The sequence below is a fragment of the Equus quagga genome, chromosome 7, assembly GCF_021613505.1.
Source record: "Equus quagga isolate Etosha38 chromosome 7, UCLA_HA_Equagga_1.0, whole genome shotgun sequence".
Classification (NCBI taxonomy): domain Eukaryota; kingdom Metazoa; phylum Chordata; class Mammalia; order Perissodactyla; family Equidae; genus Equus; species Equus quagga.
The window spans coordinates 44832284-44849876 of NC_060273.1; the positions used below are offsets into that span (position 1 = coordinate 44832284).

General features: G+C 55.2%; 1 protein-coding gene across 1 annotated transcript in view; it reads left to right on the plus strand.

The window, feature by feature from the left end:
- Positions 1-17593, plus strand: part of TBC1D9B (TBC1 domain family member 9B) — a 41705-nt gene that overhangs the window by 22032 nt on the left and 2080 nt on the right. The window contains exons 9-22 of the mRNA XM_046667760.1: positions 4788-4949; positions 5231-5381; positions 5889-6103; positions 7665-7782; positions 8579-8864; positions 9994-10123; positions 10259-10357; positions 11123-11191; positions 12127-12367; positions 12755-12820; positions 14487-14558; positions 14819-14869; positions 16382-16444; positions 17008-17117. Of these exons, the coding sequence (XP_046523716.1) occupies positions 4788-4949; positions 5231-5381; positions 5889-6103; positions 7665-7782; positions 8579-8864; positions 9994-10123; positions 10259-10357; positions 11123-11191; positions 12127-12367; positions 12755-12820; positions 14487-14558; positions 14819-14869; positions 16382-16444; positions 17008-17117 (1833 nt within the window). The remainder of the gene's footprint in view (positions 1-4787; positions 4950-5230; positions 5382-5888; positions 6104-7664; positions 7783-8578; positions 8865-9993; positions 10124-10258; positions 10358-11122; positions 11192-12126; positions 12368-12754; positions 12821-14486; positions 14559-14818; positions 14870-16381; positions 16445-17007; positions 17118-17593) is intronic.

Consider the following 17593-nt stretch of genomic DNA (forward strand, 5'->3'; position numbering starts at 1 on the left):
GATGCTACGCCCAAGCCCTTGAGGATCTGAAACACCCAACAAAAACTCCCTTCCAAAGGAAAGAGGATCCCTGAGAAAAAAATAGCTTGGACCAAGCAGGGCAGGAAGCCTGAGCGGTGAAGGGGAGAGAGAGAAGCTTCCGTCACTAGAGGGGATGGACCTCAGGAAGTCCTGGAAGAGGGCTACACAGAGAGACGACAGCAGACAGACCCTCAAACCGTGCAATTGGGAAAGCCACCCTGACCCACATCTATCCCATATGTACAACGTCCTCCTGAAAGTACAGAAAAATTCATGCCATTTACACGTGAGCAACAGAGAAAGTCATCATCACATTCTATAGAAAGGTACTGCAGGGGAAAACACCAGCCAAATAACCTTCCACAGACAATGAAAGCACACCAGAAAACTGTACCCTAATATTTCAAAATGATCTAAAAATAATTAGAAAAATGCTGGAAACTACTAAAGAATGGTATAAATAAGAATTATTAGAAAGGTCAAAAATAAAGTGACTAGTCAACAGAAAAATGTGAAAAGAGAGTTGACAGGTGTCAGGAAAGAAGAAAAAGTACAGAAATATTTCAGAAATGAATGTCATATAAGCAAGAACGCAAGAATAAATGGACCCCACAGAAATCCATTAAGGGATAAGGAAGAGATGGGAGGAAATGGAGTAGAAAGAAATTCCAACAAATAGAGAAAGAGGGAAAAATAGTCAAGAGAAGCGATAAAGAAGCCAGGGGAAGAAGATCTAACTTATGTATAATGTAGTTCCCCAAAAAAAGGAAACTAAAGCTGTGGAGTAGCAACTGATAGAAACTAATAGTCAAGAAAACATTTCTGAACACAAAAGAAGATTGAACCTGCATGGTAGAAGGGCATGTTGTACATCTGGGAAAATCAGTACAGAATCAGCAATACTGAGATAGGATCTAGTAAAACTATTGGACTTCAAAGATTAAAAAAATTATTTGGGGCAACCAGTCAAAAAAGACCAAGTCATTAAAGGAATGAAAACCAGAGAGGCATCAGACTTTGATAGCAACATTTTATACAAAGAGTGACATTTGTAAGATACACAATTTTAAAAAGCTATGACCCAAGAATTTTGTATCCAGCAAACTGCCCTCAGGAGAAGGACCACAGGCAGGCAGGAACACACAGGGATTCCAGGGGTCTGGAATCAGCTTTGGGGAATCTAATAGAGAGCAACCTTCAGACAACCAAGAAACGGTTAGAGAAGCTCTGGCAGAAGGTCAGGGGTGAACACTGAATGTATTTATGGTAGAAATAAGACCAGATCAGGAGGAGAGAGGTGATATGTAGTATGTGACTTTATTTGCTCAGATGACGGAGCTAGAGCACGGTGAAAACATGGGAGAAAAGGTGTGGGAAGTAGCATGCACTCATTGATCACGTTATTAACTAAGAGTCAAACTACATCACGCTAACGTACACATTGGCAGGGGAAGGAGAGGGCTGCCTGCTGACTTTAGCGTTGCCATAATAAGACTCAACAGCCCCTGAACAGAGGCACCCAGGTGCTAGGTACAGAGATGGTTGTCAGCATACACAGGCACTCTGACAGACTGGAAGAAACTTGAGAGGGAAAAGCATACAGTGGGTTTAGGCAACTCTCTCAAGAAATTTTGTATAAAGGTCACCTGAGAATATCAGCGTCATTTTGGTGGGGAGGGGGCGCTGGGAGCGTCCCTTTTTACTTGAGGTATAATGTATATACACTGAACGCATGATTCTCAGTGTACAGCTGGATGGACTTTCACAAAGCCGAAGAAAAAGGAGAGTTTGTAGGGACAACGACAGCACGGTTCTGTGCTGACAGGAATGAGTCCAGGGGAGGGGCAGGTGCTTGAGGAGGGCCCTGGAGGTGGGAGGAGCGGGCCTGGCATGCACAGCCAAGGTACGGGCAGCTAGGCAGGTGGGGTGGCCGTGAGCGGTCCTCAGATTGCTCCTGCTTGCTCAGTTACACAGAAGTCTTGTTCCGTGGAAGTGAGGAGAGCAGGCGGTCCGGGAGGTTTGCCCTGAACAACTGTGTGTGATGGTTCCCTAGAGGAAGGGGAGAGGGCCTGGCCTGGGGAATGCAGGATTCCCAGGTGGCATGGCCTGCAAGCTTGTGTCACGCCGGGATGGCCCGTCCCTGCAGCGTGGGTACTGCTGAGTCTCATCCTTGAGGCAGTCTCCTTTCCGGCACTGAGATTTCTGATTCTCTGAGGTTCTCTGTGGCCTGCAAGTCCATTTGTGTCCGTATGCCTTTGGAGAACTTTGGGCGGGAAGCAGAATCTCAGCATCAGGGTGCTGTTGGTCTGGACTGGGGTCGTGCCCTCTGGGTGCCAGCAGTTTGTCATGAAAATGTACTCTAGTGGACCCAAAATCCATTTCTAAAACACCAGCCAGGTGCAGAGGGGTGGCCTGTGGGCGTGAACCTAGCAGAGTTCTCTTTATTCCCCCTTTTTATTAAGAACAGCTCTACTGAGGTGAAGTGGACATGCAATGTGCTGTACCTATTGGAGAGTACAGTTTGATGAGTTTAACATGTGTTCCCTGTGAGATCATCACAATCTTGGCAAGGCTTCTCACGTAAGGAGCACAGAGAAGGGGAGTGTTACAGGAACGCGTCCATCGCCGCTGCCCCTGCCCTGGTGGATGGGACCATGGCTGGGGAGATCAGAGCCCACAGGAGAGCGCAAAGTCAGGAAACCCAGCCCAGGCTGGAGCACGCCAAAGGGGGCTCACCAGCCTATGAAGCCGAGAAGTCTGTGCGGCCTGCCACCCCTCTTCGGAGCCAGCCTCTCGCCAACTGGATGTGGCTTTCTGCCAAGAGAGCGTCATTCCCAGGCCACGTATGGTACCAGGATGGTGGCAGCAGCTCCTGCATCCTCTTTGGCTCATCCTAACATTTCCCGTAGAGTCACCACTGCATTTCCTCGCTGGTGACTGGGTGACGCAGCACCCTGGAGCCCCCTGAATTCAGGGTGGGAAATGCTAATTAGCTCGGGCCATCACTCCAGGCCTTCAGAGTCCACAAAGCATTGGGCCAGAGCAGATAAAGATGTGCCCCCAGGTGAAAATGGAGAGCTGCTGCTGGTAAAAGGGGAAGTGAGTTCCAGGGAGCCAATGACCAGTGTCCACCCAAGAGCAGTGCTCCTGCCAGTGGGCACTCAGGGAGGGAGCTACGGGGAGAACAGAGTAGGTGCCAGCTCTGGACCCCCTTAACCTCCCAGGCCAAGAGACAAGCTCCCTGCACAGGCTGTTGCCAGTGAGCTCACCTAGAAGTCAGGTACCTGCAGGCAGAACACAGCCCAGGGGCTATGTGAGCAGAGGGCAGGTGTCAGGTATCACCCACACTGTGCCTGAAGGGGCACAGGTGCTTTCCTGAGGAGCTGGGTTTGCATTCCAGCTCGAGACCTCCTCCCTGGGGGTCAGGCTAGGAACTTACCTGCTGACCTGCTGGCAGGGTGAGGGCTAGGGGCATGGCTCCAGAAAGTCGGAATAAAGATCCTGAAGGTCAGGGCTTCTTTGCAGACCTTTGTCCTGAATGCTCCCTCTTTCCTTCTGCCAGCCCCACATTGTCCTCCTGGGAAGTTCTCACAGCACCCCCGGGGCTCATTTCTCTTGTCCTTTGGCCGTCTGTGCAGTGGAAAGCAGCTCCCCAGGCTCCTACACTGGGGAGGGGCCTACAGCCCTACTAGGCCCTCCTCTAACACAGCGCCCTGCTTATTAGACCTTTGGGAGAAGTATCCCATAGCAGAGGTGGTCCCCAGGCAGGGACCCCTCCCCACACACCCAGCTCTAGGTCTGTGTCTTTATCTTCACCCTCAAAGCCCTGGCAGCCTTGTTGGAAAACACAGCTGACTGTTGAGGAGAACTCGGTCGTGAGCTGGCACGAGTATCCAGAGCAAAGAGGTGATGTGGCCACTGCAGGCCACACCGCACATCAGGCATGTGGGCTGGTCAGAGGAAGATGGACTTCTGGGAGCCTTGCGGGCAGTGACCAGCCCTTGGAGGGTCTAGGAGCCCCTTCTTCTTCAAGGAGCCCTTGCGAGCACAGTGAATGGATAGGCCGAGGGAGAGAAGATTCTTTCCTCACTCAGCATCACTGAGGGTACCCACAGGAGGGGTCACCTCAGTTAGGACTCAGTCAGTCTTGAAAGGGGAGGCTGTCAGATCGAGACCATGCTGGGGGATCTGCCCCGACGTCACCCTGCCTCTGCTCCGCTTTCCCCATGTGGCTCGGTGCTGGGCTCCGTTGGGGGCCCAGTGCTCTTTCCCAACAGTCCCAACCTGAGCCGGTCACCGTGGCCAGAGGCCACATGCTCAGACTCTGCACCCCAGAGGCTGGAGCAGAGAAGGTGCCCCAGGGAGCAATGCGCCAGGTGGCCTGCCCGCTGTGAGCTGCCGGGCGCTGCCAGCCAGGCTCTGTAGGGGGCGCAGGCGTTCAGGAGGGGGCACCCAGGGCGTCTCCTGGGCCCAGTCTCCCTGGGAGAGGGCCTGGCAGGATGGGCCCCAGAACCCTCCTCATGAGAAACTAGCTAGCGTGGGTGGGCATGCTGAAGGGAGGACAGTGTAGGTGTCCAGCTGGCTGGAGAAGAGGTAGGGCTGGGCCGCCACATAGCCTCCTGCTTGGCCAGACTAAGTGTTGCCTTCCCACTGCCATCTGCCCCGTGGGTGGGGGTCCAGCTCTGTGACTGGCATGCACATCAGAGGCCCCATGAGCAGCTCACTCGTTTTGTTCTGTGCTTTCCTGCCCGTGTTGTATTTTCTAGGCATCCCCAGCTCCTGAGGCAGCATCAGAACAGCCTGCCAGCCCGACCTCACCCCTCGGTGGCCATCAGAGCTCCTGTGCGCAGCAGGCGCCCACCGCTTCCCAGGGCCTGCTCAAGCTCTTCCAGAGAAGCGGGAGCATGGAGGATCTGGGGGCCAAAGGGGTAAGCCTGGGGGAGGCCGGCCAGCTGTGACCTCATGCCTTCCTGCCGGTCACCATGGGCTCTGGGCCTCCGCAGGGAGGCCGTCCTCCTGATGCCTGAGGGCCGTGCGATGCTCAGCCCAGCCTGGGCTCCTGGCGTCTTGCCATGAGCCCTGGGAAATCAGAGATGGCCAGTCAGCACTTGAGATGGAGGCAGCCCTGTCCACCAGGCCTCAGTGGCCCGGGTGCACCGGTGAGGCAGCGGCGCTTGAGCCCACAGATGCCGGTTTGCTTTTCCCCCAGGCCAAGGAGAAGATGAAAGAGGAGTCGTGGAACATTCACTTCTTTGAGTACGGGCGCGGCATGTGCATGTACCGCACGACCAGAACACGGGAGCTGGTGCTGAAGGGCATCCCCGAGAGCCTCCGGGGCGAGCTATGGCTCCTCTTCTCTGGTGAGCTGCCTGGAGGCACAGCCTCCACAGCCTCTGTGTGGGAGCTCGGCTGACTCCTGGGCCTCCTCGGTCAGCCAAGCAGGACCTGCCAGGCCTTTACAGGGCAGAAGTGGGGTTCAGCTGTGAGGGGCCTTGTGCGGGCCCACACCAGGAGGGACAACCTGGGGAGCAGATGCCAAGGGTGGGGTGCCATCACCAGGTAATGCCTTCCCGCCTGCAGTGGGAGGACGCCCCCCTAAGGCCTCCTTTTCTTGGGACAGATTCTGACAACATTTATACTCTTGGCCTCTGGGAAGGTTTCAGGAAGAGGGCATGTCAGCCATTCGAACTTGGGCGGAGCGACCCCTCCCAGGGGCAGTCACAAGGGAACTTTTGCCTCATATCTTATAACTGGCCCCACAGTTCCACTTCTCTGTGGTACATCAGGTCTCCAACCTGTCCTATCATTGCCCCCAAAGTCCCAGGAAAGGAGGAGGAGAGAGGCAACTGCCGGCTGTGTCTCCGCAGGGGCCTGGAATGAGATGGTGACTCACCCCGGCTACTACGCTGAGCTGGTGGAAGAGTCCACCGGGAAGTATAGCCTGGCCACGGAAGAGATCGAGCGAGACCTCCACCGCTCCATGCCTGAGCACCCCGCCTTCCAGAACGAGCTCGGGATCGCCGCACTCCGGCGGGTGCTAACTGCCTACGCTTTCCGAAACCCCACCATCGGCTATTGCCAGGTAAGGGGGCTTAGTGGGGGCCCAGAGGCAGCATCTGCACCAGAGGCTCAGAGGAGCAGGTCCCCGTGAGCCTGAGTGGTGGCCTCACACATCTGCTATCGAGCCTTGTTCCCTGCAGCAGAAGCCTCACCACAGAAAAAGATGTAATTAAGAACAATATTCATTGCTCACCTCATCCCCATGCCATATATTAAGTTGTTTTCTATGTGCTTCTGATCTGGATCCTAGAGGCATTTGATGTTTTTGTGTGTTTGGTATAATGCACGTAACACAAAATTTCCCATCTTAACCATTTTTAAGTGTGCAGTTCAGTGGCATTAAGTGTTATGCAGCCATCACCACCATCCATCTCCAGAACTCTTTTCATCTTGCAAAAGTGAAACACTCGTACCCAGTAAACAACCCCCTTCTCCTTTCTGTCTCTATGAATCTGACTACTCTAGGGACCTCATATGAGTGGAATCATACAGTTTTTGTCTTTTTGTAGCTGGCTGATTTCATTAGCATAATGTCCTCAAGGTTCATCCACGTTGAAGCCAGTGTCAGGATCTCCTTCCATTTTAAAGCTGAATAATACTCCACTGTGTGGATAGATCATGTTTTGTTATCCATTCATTGGTCAATGGATGCTTGGGTTGCTCCCATCTTTTAGCTACTGTGCAAAATGCTGCTATGAACATGAGTGTGCAAATATCCGTTTGTGTCCCAGCTTTCTGTTCTTTGGGCTTTATACTCAGAAGTGGAATATCTGGATCATATGATAATTCTATATTTAATTTTCAAGGAATTATCATACCATTTTCCACAGGAGCTGCACATTTTACATTCCCACCAGCAATGCACAGTGTCCCAATTTCTCCCCATCCTCACCAGTCTTGTTGTTTTCTGTTTTGTGATGGGAGCCCTCCTGATGGTGTGAGGTGCATCTCGTTGTGGTTTTGATTTGCATTTCTGTCAGCATTTGATTGTCAATCCAGTGGGCGTTTTCCTGGACAGGTTGAATGGCTTTCTCTCTCCCCTAGATGGCATCGGATTTCAGAGAAGCAGGCCAGCTCCCCCAAAATCACTTTCTGTAGGACCAGGGTTCTGCATGACATCTTACTAGTGCATGGAAAGCCAAGTGTGCTGGCTTTAAATAATTTTTAAGATAATTTACCACCACTGAACCTTTTTCTTACAGGCCTTACTGTCAGCTCAGACTGTGGGTGGTCCCTGCAGCCTTGGGGCTGTCACGTGGGTGCAGGGCTCTGCCACACAGTTCACTTACACGTCCACTGGGCCCCGGGTCACACCTCCAACACCACAGACACCACTCTGAAGAAGTGCCACGTGCTGATGTCCACCTTTATGGTTTTCCCAGTGCCCACTGGCCTAATTTGAGGGACTTGGCTGACTGTTTTTATCAAATTGATTTTCTGAAAATTGCCTTTTAGCAAATTGCCCAGAGTTGGGTGAGACAACTTGTCATTGCCAGACTTGGCTTGTAGAGTGAGGCCATGCAAGTCCCTTGCAGGAGGGGACAGTTTTACTTGATGTCCCATCGCCATCTCTGTGCCTGCAGGCCATGAACATTGTCACCTCAGTGCTCCTGCTCTATGGCAGCGAGGAGGAGGCCTTCTGGCTGCTGGTGGCCCTCTGCGAACGCATGCTGCCCGACTACTACAACACCAGGGTGGTGGGTGAGTGCCGTGGCCCGGCGGCTCCCCTTGGCCGAGCACGTCCCACACGTGAGCTCTCAGGGGCCTCGCAGCCATGCTGCAGGCTGCACCGTCATGGTTCATTCGACAGATTAGGGAGCTGAGAAATGGTCACACAGCTGGAAAGGAGAGAGCCAGACCCCGACCCGTCGCCTCGCCCAGACTTTGTACAGATCCTCAGGAGCGGCTGCAGCGAGAGTTAGATGTTACGCAGTCGGGTTTCTGAAAGTTGGTTTGGGGCCTAAATTCCCATCCAGCTAACTCAAACTTTTTTACTGTAGAAAATTTCAGACATCGCAACTAGAACATATAGTACACCTCCATGTACCTAATACCCAGTTCAGCTGCTATGAACTTGCAGCCTGTGTTAGTAAATAGAAATGGGCTTACAAGTGTATTTAATTACATATGTAAGTCTGTGATTCTAAGATGTCCTTCCCCTCCCGTTTGGTTTTTGGGGTTTACACTCTTGGCGTCCTTTAGAATCACATCTGTTCACAAGCTTCAGGGCAGGACACACAGAACCTGCTGAGGCCACGGTTTACTTCTGACGCTTCTAGGGAGAAGTGAGTGCTTCCCCAAAAGAAAATCCAAAATAATGGAAGAAATCATTGTTTTCACACAATGGTTTGGAAGCTTAGAAAGGAAACTCACAGGGTTCTTTTATTTCTTGTTTTCTCCACCCCACCCCACCCCCTCTAGCCCTCAGTGTAAGTGGAGCTGGCCAGGGACCGGGTGGGCTTCTTGCACCATTCAGACTCCTTCACCCTCTCCCTAGGGGCCCTGGTGGACCAGGGCATCTTCGAGGAGCTCACGAGAGACTTCCTGCCGCAGCTCTCGGAGAAGATGCAGGGCCTGGGGGTCATTTCCAGTATCTCACTCTCCTGGTTCCTGACCCTCTTCCTCAGCGTCATGCCCTTCGAGAGTGCTGTGGTCATCGTTGACTGCTTCTTCTATGAGGGCATCAAGGTGATCCTGCAGGTGGCCTTGGCCATCCTAGATGCCAACATGGAGCAGCTGCTGGGCTGCAGCGACGAGGGCGAGGCCATGACCATCCTGGGCAGGTGACCAAGCCAACCTCTGTCCTCCCGCTGGGGAGCTGGCCGGCATTCCCATGAATGCCAGAGCCCCACCCCTCACCAGCCCCAAGCTCTCCTGGGTCAGCACTCAGTGACCATGCCACCAAGCGCCTGGCCACGGCTAGACCCAGGGACACTCTAGGGGGCAGGAGAGAGCCTCCTTTCTGGTGGGAAACAAAACAGTACTGGGAGAAGATAAAATGGGCTGTGGGCCAGAACTTGCTGGGCTGAGGGCCTGGCACGCAGGAGGAAGCTGGAAAAGCAGGGCCTCCAGCCTCTAGCGAAGGCTGGGCATCTGTTCCTTCCACAAAGCAGCCCTGGCCATGCCTTCCCAAGCTCAGCAGCATCACAACCTCCCTGTCACCTAGACAGAGAGCCCAAGGCATCAGAGTCTGCAGCTGGTTTCCATGCCCGTCTCCCACACCACACACATTGGGCCCCTCAGGAGCTGGGGCCTGACTGGGGATGGGGCTGGAGCCAGTGGGTGTGGGGGACCAGCCACTCTCTCCCACCTGAGTGTGAGGCCCAGCCCCAAGAGCCTGGGAGGGCATGAGGTCCTGGCTGGGCGAGGCCAGCCAAAGTCGGGCCCTGTCCCGAGGCTGTATGCCTGGAGAAGCCAGGTTCCCGTGGACACCCTCCCAGCAGGCTTCTCCTGTGCCTTCCTCCTGGACACTCCTTGGGCCCTGATTCTTCCTGGCCAAAGCAGGGGATTTCCAAAGCCCTGGTGACCTGCCAGAGGGAGGGAGCGTATTGTCCCTCCTACTGGGACAAACCTTTCTCCTGATGTGGTAGTGTCTGGGCTTAAAAGGGTCACCACCTACAGGACCCCCAGAGGACAGTCTGACTTCCTGAGACTTGGTGCTCACACCTCACAGGAGGCAAGGCCCTCTCTCCCCTGCCTCCAGGGGGGCATCCCAATTTGCCAGGGCACACCTCTTCCCTCGCCTCCCCTTCCAGCAGAGTCAGTGGCCCTTCTGGAGGATGCCCAACCCTCAGCACGCTCACTCATTAATTGGGAGGCTATGCAAATTAGGTCCCTGCATATTGCTTAGCTGTGGGTGAGATATCCCTGTCACCTGTAAGTGGTCTAAACTTCTGTCCTTCCACTTTATAGATACCTGGATAATGTGGTCAATAAGCAGAGTGTTTCTCCCCCTATCCCACACCTCCATGCCCTGCTGACCAGTGGAGATGACCCTCCTGCAGAGGTGGACATCTTCGACCTCCTGAAGGTGTCCTATGAGGTCAGCACTTACCGGAGCTGTTTGGCCAGGCCAGTCCAACCAGGGCCTTTTGGGTGCAGGTGGCCCAGGTGGGTGGCGGCCCTCTGCTCTGTGGTTCCACCTTCTCTCACTGAATCACCTCTCTCTGGCCGGTAGAAATTCAGCAGCCTGAGGGCCAACGACATTGAACAGATGCGGTTTAAACAGAGACTGAAAGTAATCCAGTCCTTGGAGGATACAGCCAAGAGGAGTGTGGTACGCACGGGGCAGAGCTCTCGTGGCCCCAGGTTGCTGGCAGGGGCAGGGCTGGGGGCAATGGCACAGCTGGGCTGCTCCTGCTCCTCAGGGCGGGGTGCAGAGCTCCCCAGTGCTGCCTTGTGTGGGACTGGATCCAGCGGTGTGGGTGCAAATTTGGGGAAGTGGGAAAAGGTCCCAGTCACTCTTTGCTGCTCATGGTTTCGTCATTGGGAAGCTTCTCTGACACCCCAGTGCCTACAGACCAAGCTTGATCTTGCTCTGCACTGAGCCCTCTTGGCCTGTCTTTGCCATCTGATCCCTGACCCTGGCCCCAGGTAGGGACACTCAGCCACCCTCTACCTGCCCAGACCACTGTGCCTCTGCCACAAGCCTTTTTCCCCCTTTCTCTGAAGGGAGCATTTCCTAGGAGGTTCTAGAACAGCTTCCAAAGAGCCAGTGCCACGGTCTTTCCAGAGACCCAGACAGCAGTCGCCAAGTGACTGCCCCCACTGGATGTTCAGGACAGAATGGCCCCAGTGCTCACCAGGAAGGAGCTCAGGGAGTGTGAACTAAGTGACAGGATGGGTGACGAGGGGAAGGTGTGTGACCACACCCTCTTTCCTGAACAGACTGCCCTCCTACGCTTGGCAAACTGGCCATACCAAGAGAGTAGTCTGTGCTTTCGCCCTCATCCACATGTGGATTTTCTCAAAGAACGTCTTGTTTTTACCATAGCAGGAACTTGAGAATTCACCAATACATCCTGCTTCTTTTTCCTTCTAGGTCCGAGCTATACCTGGGGACACTGGTTTCTCAATTGAAGAGCTGGAGGATCTTTACATGGTGTTTAAGGTGACACAGCAAGGGCAGGACCAGTACCCAATCCTAGTCCCTTAAATGCATTCTTAGCACAGTGGGCTCCTTCCAGGAAAGAAACAGATTTAAAAGCATCCTCAGATGCAGTTATCACAAACCTCACTTGGTAGGCTTTAATCCTTCTTGGAGTTTAGGCAGGACACTCTTTTAAGTAGCAGAAAATCCACTCAAGTCAACTTACACAGAAGAGGAAATGCAGTGGCTCAGGTAACCCCCCAAATTCTAGGAATGTACAGCTTCAGGCATGGCTGGATCCGGGTGCTCAAATGTGCTGTCAAGCTCCCCCACCTCAGATGTCCCTCTGGACTGCTCTTCCTGCAGAAAGGCAGGACTGTCATCAGCAGCTCCAGGGTTATCCTGTCCTTTCAGTAACCCAATGGAAAGAGAATTTTTCTTTCCAATGGTTTTAGCAAAAAGCAAAGGGTTAATTATTGGACTGACTCAAGTTAGGTGCTGTGGCTACAGGATGGTGTTTGCTGCTGGGCCATGCACCCGCTCCATGGCCTAAGGGTGGGATAGGAGGGCCTCTCCAAGAAAATTTCAGGTGCTATTAACAGAAGAAAGGGGAAAAGAGTTTTGAAGAGCAGGCACAAACAGCAAAGCCCACGCTGTCTTTCTGCCCTTTGGTTGGTTCCCATCTCCCCTCTAGCTATCTCTGGCTCAGCCCCAAGCTGGTCACCATGCTGTGGCCAGCAGCAGCAGTGTTCTGTCCCCACTCCACGTCTGTAAAAGACAGCCTGATGCTACCGATGGGAGGAGTTCCGTGAGGTGCTGTGTCTGGCTCAGTGTTCAGCACCCCGGGCTCTGCAGACCTGAACAGAGGAGGAGGGTGGACACACCGACTGCCTGGCGATCCTAACCAGCTAGGGGCCTGGAGGCCGGGCCATCTCACCAGTCTGCACCCCCTGCAGGCCAAGCACCTGGCGAGCCAGTACTGGGGCAGTGGACACCCCGCAGCTGTGCGTCGGGACCCCAGCCTTCCCTACCTGGAGCAGTACCGCATCGACGCCAGCCACTTCCGGGAACTGTTTGCCAGCCTGGCACCCTGGGCCTGCGGCTCCCACACACCTGTGCTGGCAGGGCGCATGTTCCGACTCCTGGACAAGAACAAGGATTCACTGATCAACTTCAAGGAGTTTGTGACAGGGATGAGTGAGTGGCTCCAGGGCCCATCTGTCCCCTCGCCCTTTCTGAATAAGCCTCCCAATGCCAGCCCTGGCCAGTCTTCCCACTGCAGCAAGCAGAGGGCAGCCCAGAGCCCTTGGCCCTTGATAAGGGAAGGGAGTTTTTCTCACTGGGGACACGTGGGGCTCCAGTGGGGGCCCTTCCCTCCACCAGGGTCTGCAGGCTCCAGAGAAGGGCGAAGCTCAGGGGAAAGCAGGAGGCCCAGGGCTTGCTCCTGGGTCCTCTCTGGAGGGAGTCAGGCTGTGGGGAATGTTCCCCCAGATCCCACTGGAGGGGAGGGGTTGGGAGGTGGGCAAGCCCCAGGCTTTGGCACCCTCGTGCCAGCGCGCCCTCCTCTCTGGCCTTCCTCTGCAGGTGGGATGTACCATGGGGACCTGATGGAGAAGCTCAAGATGCTATACAAGCTGCACCTGCCCCCAGGTGAGCACCCCCCCCCCCGCCCCCGCCTGTCCACAGCTGGGGCTGGAGCATCCGAAGCCTTGGGCACAGGCCTCTCTGGGGCTGCTGGGCCTCAAAGCAGCTGGGAGCAGATGGGACCAGGCATCGTGGAGGCTCCCCCATCCTAACAGAGGAGGAGGCTGGAATGCTGAGGCCCAGCCCCAGTCTTGGTCTGAGAGCAAGGCCATGATCTGGGAGGGGACGTGCAGGAGCATCCCAGAGTGGACTCAGCCCACAGGCAAGGATCCAAGACCATAGGCAGCTGGACTGAAAAACCACGAGGGGGTGAGGGGGTCGCATGAGTGGAGATTCAAGTTTGAAACTGAGAACCTTTGTGTTGAGTAGTTTGTCCTTAGGTTTCTCAAAGTTCCTGTTATCCCCGGAGGATCAGACTGGAGGGGTGGCCTGGGGAGCCCTGTCTCAGGGCCGTGCACAGGGGCCGCATCTCTGAGTGGGGCCCTGGCCTCCTGGAGACGTTGACAGGCAGTGTGGTGGGCGGCTGGTCAGAAAGCAGGCTGGATCCCGCCGTCCCTGGACTCCTCCTGCATGGGCCCAGCTCACCCAGCTCAGCAAGGGTACCTGCACAGAGTCGTCCCAGGTGGAGTCATCCCTGTTTTCACAGGATGAAACCGAGACTCAGGCAGGGGAGCCTCTGGGCCTGGTGCTTTCCTCTGGGTGGAGCTGCCCTCGTCCCTGCTCTTGTTCACGGCTGCCCTAGAGGCAGCCCGAGCGATCTGTAGAATACTGGTGCTGAGCTCAGCCTGCATTGACCTGGGCCCAGATGTGCGGTTTTAAAGCTCACCAGGATTGTTCTGTGCAGCCAGAGCTAGAAAGCCCTGCTTTTGACACAGGTGTTCTCACCTATGGCTGGTTTTTCCCTGTAATGTGACAAGGAACAGTGGCCCCAGGGACACCTCCAGGGAAGGTTGGTACTGGCCACATCTGACTCTGCTGAGGGAGAGGCCTGGGCTGGGCAGACCCCACTGGGACAGGATCCCATGGATGAGGGTACACAGGGCCACCCGGGCTGCTCCCAAGCCACGTCTGCCTGCCCTGCTCCATCCAGGTCTCTGGTGGACCACAGCCCACAGCCCGTCCCCTGCCCCCCATGCCACACATCGTTAAACCCCTCTCACTGCATCACCCTCTATACCACGGGGAGAATAAGCCCACACACAGAACCACGTGCATCCAAGACCCTGGGGACCACTTCATCACAAAGATTGCAACAGGCCAGTATGTACCGACATGGAACGGTGCCCAGGATACATAAAGTGAAAGGAGCAAATCACCTGTGATGGCTGGTCCTGCACATGTGCCTGCAGGAGCATGAAACATCCCCTGAGGAGCCTCTGGGCCTCATCGTCATCGGAGTGCAGGAAGGCTGACTGTTCACTAGACTCCCAACCACACTGGCTGGATTTTTACCTGGACTGTGTATTACGTTTTCAAACACAATGTAAAAGTCAAGAAGGTAACAATAACCAGGCTCGATCATCAACACTGTGACCACACACTGTGCCGGTGGGCAGGAGCGGCGGGGCGCACCTCGGGGGAAGCTCGGCCTCGGCCAGGACTCGGGCGGTTTGCTTGGGTGAGAATCACGTTGTTCTCTCCTGCCCTCACTGTCCTTTCTCTCTGAGTACAGCTCTGAGCCCAGAGGAGGCCGAGTCAGCCCTGGAAGCAACCCATTATTTCACGGAGGACAGCTCCTCAGAAGGTGAGCACTGCTGGGACACCAGCGTGAAGTCTTGCTGTGGGGCCCATGCAGGTGGCCTGCAGCCCTGCAGTGGGCTCAAGTGTGGTGGGCTCGGGAGCGTGCTGCCTCGGCAGCTCTGGGATGAGGAGAAGGGGAAGCTGCCTCCCGCTCCAGGCCAGGTCCCCTGGGGTGTTCTCATTCCTTGTCTCTTATCTCTTCCTTCCTGGACCCTGGCTGCTTCTTCTCTCTGTCCTCCACTCCTTCTCCGCTGTCCCTTCCAGCATCTCCTCTGGCCTCAGATCTGGATCTTTTCCTGCCCTGGGAGGCTCAAGGTCAGTCCCTGTGGGGCAGGACGCCCCTTTGCACTGGGTGTGCCCAGAGCCTTGGGCTCCATTTTCCTAACACTCCCCTGCATGGTCAGGTGGCCTGGGAGCTCTGGGCCCCAGGGCAACCTCCTGCATGGGTAAGTCCTGAAGAGGACCCAGACCCATCGGCTCCTCATGGACTGGGGAGGAAAGGGGTGCATCTGTGCCTGTCATGGAGGTGGCACACGAGGCCATGCAGCACAAGGGACATTGTGCAGACACCAGGATGTCAGCTCCGTGGTTATATGCAAAAAGTATTCTGTCGTCACATTGATAGGAGGAAACACAAACACTCTCATTGAACGGTGTGAGGCTAACAGCAGACCAGTGGAGGCGGAGGAGTGTGGAGGTGCTTTCCTTGGAAAACGTTGTCAGGTTCTACACAACTTTGCTGTTAAGGAAAAATACATGTGTTGAGTGTCTGTTAGAACTCATCCCTGTGCTACGTTCTGGGCCTGGAACTCGGCAGTCAAGCTGGTAGTGCATAATGCACTTAGAAAACTGACCGTAACTCCACTCTGTAATTTCTTGTGGGGGATAATGTACACCAAGGATAGTACACACCCAAAAGGGAAATTAAGAACTGTGTCTATCAAGATCCCCAAGGCAGTCCTATTGACAGTGCCAGAGGCATGCAGGACTCGACTGTGAAGCTTGAGGACCTTGATCTCAGGTGCAGAAACTGAAGAAGCTGATGCACCTCTGTCATACACAGAACCTGGGCAAAGCAAGGGTGCATTAGGCTTGTCACAGGCATTTCTGGGAGGGGCCAGGGACCGGGGATGCAGAGTCCTGTCCTCAGACCCCCTGTGGCCCCCAGCAGCGGGTCTCCATTCCACCTTGAAAAGCCTGAGCTCAGAGAGGTGCACCTGTCCCTGCCACCACCCAGCATGAAGGGCCGTTCAGATCCAGGATGCTGCCGCCCCACCAAGGGGTCCTCACCAGCCACGCTGCCTCAGGGAACAGGTCCAGCGGAGCTGGGCAGCCTGCTCTCCCCAAGTTCATGGTCTTTGTAGGGAGCACGGTGTGTGCCAACTCCAGCACATGTGTCACTTTAACACATACAGTGCTGAGCACAGGACTCATGTGCATACAGTTCCTCGTCAGCTGGTGAGGCGGTTACAGGTGGAATTGGTAATGAAAACTCCCCTGAGTTTGACCTTTTTCAGCAGAAACCATAGAAATCATTAGTTCTCAGACTTTCTGTCCATACCGCGCATCATTGTTCACTGAACGCTGTGTGATGAGATTGTCTTCCTTGGAGAGGGAGGCAGTGAGGGCTCCGTGGCTCTTTGGTCTCCTGTGGCAGGTGAAGAGCTGGGCAGGTCCTGCTGCAGTGCCGTTGGGGCAGCAGACAGAACAGTCCACAGGCCCAGCCCCTGGGGGAGGGCACAGACGAGACCGCTCACAGTCCTCAGTGGTTTGGAGTTACCACGGAAGAATGTTCTCCTTGTTCTTTTAATTTTTCCGGTTGTCCAGAAGCACTACAGCAGGAACAGCCAGAGGGAGCTGGAAGTGAGGAAGTCGGAGACAAAAGAGAAGGTATATACAGGCTGATCTCTGTGGGTGCTGGTAGAGACCCCAGCGTGTGTGGGATCTGGGCACCCCATCACTGCAGGAGAGCCCCCCACCCCAGGGGAGATGGCAAACTCATGCCAGACAGCCTGGCTGTCCCTGGGGAAAGGGCGCTGCTGAGAAATGAGTGCCTGGCCTATCAGCTGCCCTGCTCTCGACAGCCCCAGGCCTGAAGCTCTTGTGGCCATGAGCACCCCCAAGTGTCAGCACCTCTCCCCAGGCTGCCAGCTTTCTGCCAGGACTCCTATAGGTACCCAGCCAGCCTCTCCTCTCGTGCTGTCCCCTGTCTAGCCTCCACGTGGTCCTGTCACCATTGGGGGGCAGACAGATTTGGGCCCTCCTCATCAGCCTAGGTCAGACCTATTTCAGCGTGACTTGGGGGAGACTGTGGTGTTCGGAGGGCTTCTTTCCATCACCACCTCCCCAGATGCAGAGGAGCTCTGTGCTGGAGAACCCCCATCAGACCCCTGCCCCCACCCCCAGCCCCCTCAGTCAGCAGATGGAGATTCATCTTCTCTTCTGACTCGCAGAGGAGAAGGGCGCCAGCCCTCCTGACTGTCGGCACTACCTGCGGATGTGGGCCAAGGAGAAGGAGGTTCAGAAGGAGACCTCGATTAAGGATCTTCCCAAGATGAACCAGGTAGGCCGAATCAGAGCCCACAACAGGCATTTCTGGAGAATTCTGACCAAGGCAGGGCCTTCCCTCCCCCACTCCGCACCCTCCCTCCTAGCATCTCCTGCAGGGTGGGAATTCTGCCTGCCTCTAGAGCCTGCTGGTCAGAGGGCAGTCAGGGATGAGTGTACAAAGACAGGAGGCCAGGTGCTCTGGGGCCTTGTCCTGGTGGTGCTTCATGGTGACGACTTGCTCACAGTCAGTCAGCATCCATGAAGCAAAGAAGCACTGGGGTAGATCAGCCTCTGACAGACGGGCTCGCACCACCTCTTCCTGGACAGCATCAGGCACACCACCCCAACCCTGCCCTGCACGGGCGCTGTGCACACAGAGGCCCACCCAGCCTGCGGCCACCTTCCTTAGCTGCTCTCCAGGCCGGGAGCCTGGCGTCCTGCCAAGGTCTCACAGTTAGGACCGCAGATATCTCACCAGGTGGTTCCTGA